This window comes from Alosa pseudoharengus, unplaced genomic scaffold, assembly GCF_046254945.1.
Source record: "Alosa pseudoharengus isolate Yale_2024_CS ecotype anadromous, Long Island Sound unplaced genomic scaffold, YU_APseudo_1.1 YU_APseudo_1.1_scf_7, whole genome shotgun sequence".
NCBI classification, from domain to species: Eukaryota; Metazoa; Chordata; class Actinopteri; order Clupeiformes; family Clupeidae; genus Alosa; species Alosa pseudoharengus.
The window spans coordinates 6,559,621-6,564,620 of record NW_027468859.1 but is presented as its reverse complement, the minus strand read 5'-3'; the positions used below and the strand labels follow the sequence as shown (position 1 = coordinate 6,564,620).

General features: G+C 42.2%; 1 protein-coding gene across 2 annotated transcripts in view; it reads right to left on the bottom strand.

The window, feature by feature from the left end:
• fndc1 (fibronectin type III domain containing 1) overlaps positions 1 to 5,000 on the bottom strand; it is a 51,864-nt gene that overhangs the window by 31,585 nt on the left and 15,279 nt on the right. For both annotated transcript variants that reach the window (XM_076272522.1, XM_076272523.1), the window contains 3 exons: positions 4,548 to 4,730; positions 1,378 to 1,476; positions 1,044 to 1,167 (listed from right to left, as the gene is read on the bottom strand). In XM_076272522.1, the coding sequence (XP_076128637.1) occupies positions 1,044 to 1,167; positions 1,378 to 1,476; positions 4,548 to 4,730 (406 nt within the window). The remainder of the gene's footprint in view (positions 1 to 1,043; positions 1,168 to 1,377; positions 1,477 to 4,547; positions 4,731 to 5,000) is intronic.

Genomic DNA, 5,000 nt, shown 5'->3' with positions numbered 1-5,000 from the left:
GCACACACACACACAGACAGGTAATTCCATTCCATGATCCCGCCATTCTGGAACTGACATGGCAGATGTCATACAGTACACAGTTCACGTCTGTTGATAAAACACTGCGATGTTAACATTACTGCCAGAAGTTACACCGGTGGTACAGATGGAATCTGTGGAGCTTGTTTTTCTCCATCACGTTCCAGTATAAGTGAAAGCATAGGAAATGTATATGTAATACGACGCGACGGAGCAGTGGTAACGTCACTGACCGACAATCAGTTGACCAGGCATTGATTCCCGCCACCGTGGGTCTGTGTTGCATTGGATAAAAGCGTCTGCTAAATATCATTCAACTTTAACTTGGTAACTTGGCTTTTCCCACAGCTACCAGACAATGTCTTGAGATTTGGGTATTGAGTATTGCAGATTCACTGTATCGCGATATTACCGTTATTGCCTCCAAAGTAGCATGACGGTATCAATTCATGAGTTACTCTGATATTCCCGGCCATAGTCGTCAGCGCATTCCATGAGCGTCTCCCGCTGTCTGTCTATCTGTCAGCTCCACAAGCCAGAAGTCTGCAGATTGACTCTCCATAACCCCACTCTGGGTGACCCACGGATCACTCCGGCAGATTACTCAGACTACAAAGCGTCTGAAGCTTTGATGGAACCGGGAAGCCAACTAATGACTTTCCCAGGCTGCACCTCATCGCCTCTGCCATGGCGATGACTAAGCTCTTTCTTTTGGCTGCGCCATCACTGAACCTGATCGCTGATAAACAAAATACTGTTGTTTTTATTCTGTTTTTATTCTGTTGTTTTTATTCTGTTTTTATTCTGTTTTTATTCTGTTGTTTTTATTCTGTTTTTATTCTGTTGTTTTTATTCTGTTTTCTCAAGATAGTCTGATAGTCTGCTGAGATCTGCATGCATGGAGGCATGGAAAGGTCAAGTACCAAATAATAGAACAAATGTTATTTTTGCATTTGCTTGCTTTTCCTATTGACTATAAATCATTTAATACACAAACATCTACTAGGAGTTTGGAGCTTCACCTGGATCCCTCTGGGACTGTTTTCTTCTTTTTCTCGATGAGCGGGTCTATCCAGGTGATGAGAACAGACTGCGGGGACATGACTCTGACCGTGATGTCCTCCGCCTCGTCCACCTCTGCTGGCTCTGAGACACACACACACACACACATACACACACACACACACACACACATATAGTCAGGGCTCTGTCGCCACATAATTAGAGTGTCATTGTCTCAGTGTGTTTTGTGTGTGTGTGTGTCTGCTGGTACCTAGTGTGTATTTTCTGTTCACGAGGGCCTTATGGATGGGTAAGTTTGTGTGTGTGTGTGTGTGTGTGTGTGTGCAGTGGTACCTGGTGTGTGTTTTCTGTTCACGAGGGCCTTATTGATGGGTGAACTTCTGCCTACAGCTCTCTGGGCCTGCAGTGATACCACATAGACGGACTCAGACGCTATGAACAGAGAAGGACACCAGACACGACCAGGCATCATTACACAACACACTAGCAACACACTAAAACAACAACAGACATCATTACACAACACACTAGCAACACACTAAAACAACAACACACATCATTACACAACACACTAGCAACACACTAAAACAACAACACGCATCATTACACAACACACTAGCAACACACTAAAACAACAACACACATCATTACACAACACACTAGCAACACACTAAAACAACAACACACATCATTACACAATACACTAGCAACACACTAAAACAACAACACGCATCATTACACAATACACTAGCAACACACTAAAACAACAACACGCATCATTACACAACACACTAGCAACACACTAAAACAACACGCATCATTACACAATACACTAGCAACACACTAAAACAACAACACACATCATTACACAATACACTAGCAACACACTAAAACAACAACACTAAATAGTTACACAATACACTAGCAACACACTAAAACAACACGCATCATTACACAACACACTAGCAAAACACTAAAACAACAACACACATCATTACACAATACACTAGCAACACACTAAAACAACACACATCATTACACAATACACTAGCAACACACTAAAACAACAACACACATCATTACACAATACACTAGCAACACACTAAAACAACAACACACATCATTACACAATACACTAGCAACACACTAAAACAACAACACACATCATTACACAACACACTAGCAACACACTAAAACAACAACACACATCATTACACAATACACTAGCAACACACTAAAACAACAACACTAAATAGTTACACGATACACTAGCAACACACTAAAACAACAACACACATCATTACACAATACACTAGCAACACACTAAAACAACACGCATCATTACACAACACACTAGCAAAACACTAAAACAACAACACGCATCATTACACAATACACTAGCAACACACTAAAACAACACACATCATTACACAATACACTAGCAACACACTAAAACAACAACACTAAATAGTTACACGATACACTAGCAACACACTAAAACAACAACACGCATCAATACACAACACACTAGCACAGTGTTTCTCAAACTTTTTTTCTGGGGACCCACTTTTTAAAAATGACAGACTATCGCGACCCCACTCGTGACTGTGGTAGTTAACAAACTAGATCAGTGGTTCTCAAACTTTTTCTTTCATTGCCCACTTTGATCAAGGGGGCATTCTCGAGCCTCACCTGTCCCTCATCGCTCTAAGAAAGTGGTAGGTCAAGCTTAAAATTGTCAAATTTATTGAAATAATGACAAGTTCTAAATATATCCTCTTCAACAGAGTTAAAATCAGCTGGTGCTGCAGATATAATAATAAATAAATACATAACACACATATTTCTGTTTTCCAGAAACATATTAGGAACCATAGGCCATTTTACAGCATTGTACAAGATACTTAATGAAATACCAACATGCTGCATTAAATGGAGCCATAATCCAGTCATACTGAGCACTGCTGGTTGGGAAATATTTTTTAAAGGAACCGTATGTAAGAAATGTATTTCAATTAATCATAAAATGGCCCTAATATGTCACTAGACATTAAGAAATCATGTTAATTTCAAATACTTATATCACTGACAACAGTAGTCCGGCCAGGATATTGTCATTTAAAAAGTGAAGTTGCAGCCCTCAACTGATGTTGATGTTGTGTTTTGTCATGTCATTCTGTGTTTTGGCCTGATGCGCCACCCTCCACCTATCTACTAATCACGAAGTCAGTAGTGTTTCAGCATCCGGGTTGGCAACCTCGAGTCAGGGGGGAGGGGGAGGGGATACACCTCTCTACAGTAATTTGAAAGTGATTGCAGTACCAGTTTTGGCCACAATCTTACATATGGTTCCTTTAAATAAACTTTGCAGGGATGTGATGTAGGCCTACTGTTTAATACATGGGATCACAAAAGTGCCTCCCAATCAGACGTTTCAGCGATTTCGCTAAGAAATCTCAAAGGCATAATACTGTCGCGATCGAGGCGCCTGTCCCATAATCAAGTTTTTTTTGGTGAATGCAGTAATCTTATTTGCTAGGTGAGGTAGGTGCTTGTATTTGCCTTGTAACTGGACATTTAACTCAAATGTATCGCTAAGATATATCAAATATATCGCTAAGATAGGCCAGCTTCGTCAATATATCGCTAAGATAGGCCAGCTTCGTCAAGAAATGTTCATAAGTGAACGTGCTTGCAGATTCAAACATGCGCTCTTCCTCCAAGAAAAGGCGACTCGGAGCTCAAACACGCGCAACAGCACTTTACCTCGGGAAAGCCACCTTGCCTCGCTGTGAAACAGTACAGCCTTTTGGTCAGCTACCATCTCTTCGCAAAGTGCGGAGAATAGACGCGCTTTTAAGGGCCGCGTTTTGATGAAATTCACCACTCTCAAAACAACGTTCAAAATCTCATGTAGGTCGGGACTAACTAAGCTGCCTTGACACAAGCGCTTAAAAGTGCGTCCATTGCGCATCGGGTGCTACCCGGGCCCAGGCTACAGATAAAAAAAAAAATAAAAAAACTCCTGTTTTTCATGTCAGTTCGCGCCCCACCTGGCATGTCTCCGCGACCCAGTAGTTTGAGAAACGCTGCACTAGCAACACACTAAAACAACAACACGCATCATTACACAATACACTATCAACACTCTGAAACAACAACACTAAATAGTTACACAATACACTAGCAACACACTAAAACAACAACACTAAAGAGTTACACAATACACTAGCAACACACTAAAACACTTAACTCCTATCATTACTAACACAGGCTTCTGATACAGCTTTAGCAATTCAATTCTTTATAGCACCTGCTAAAAATGTAACTTTACTAACATATGCATATAGAGTTAAGAACAAAATGATTCATACCCCTGGCAAATATTGATTTACTGTAATGTTGATTTTCTCTTGACCAATATCACACACACTGCAATCACACACACTGATGTAACCTTACAGAGTTTGTTTTTTTGTTGTGCAGGACTGATGGAACCTTACCGAGTTTGGGCTTGTTGCGCTGGTCCGCCTGTGGCTGTGAGATGTCCACCCTGCGGCTGGTCATCCTCTGGACCGCCGGCTGCTCCTGAGCTCTGACCGGCTGTCGGGGCCCTGACGACGACTGGGGGGCCCGCATGGGTTTCTGGGACCTCTGCTGCGACGTGCGGGGGTCCACAAACCTCCCTGGGAGGTGGTGGTGGTAGTAGGGGGGGGGGGCAGACAGACAAATAGACATAATAGAGAGACAGAAATGGGGGGATGCGTGAATACAATATAGGATTAAGCAATAGGTTCACAGCCCAAGAGTCTGTGGATTACGTAAGGGATAACGGCCGCCGAGGTGTCCTGTTATATGGAATTAATGGACGAGGGCGAAGGGCAAAGAACTCCCCGACGCGCAGCCTCCAGTCCATTAATTCCGTATAACTGGACACATCTCGAAGGCCGTTATCC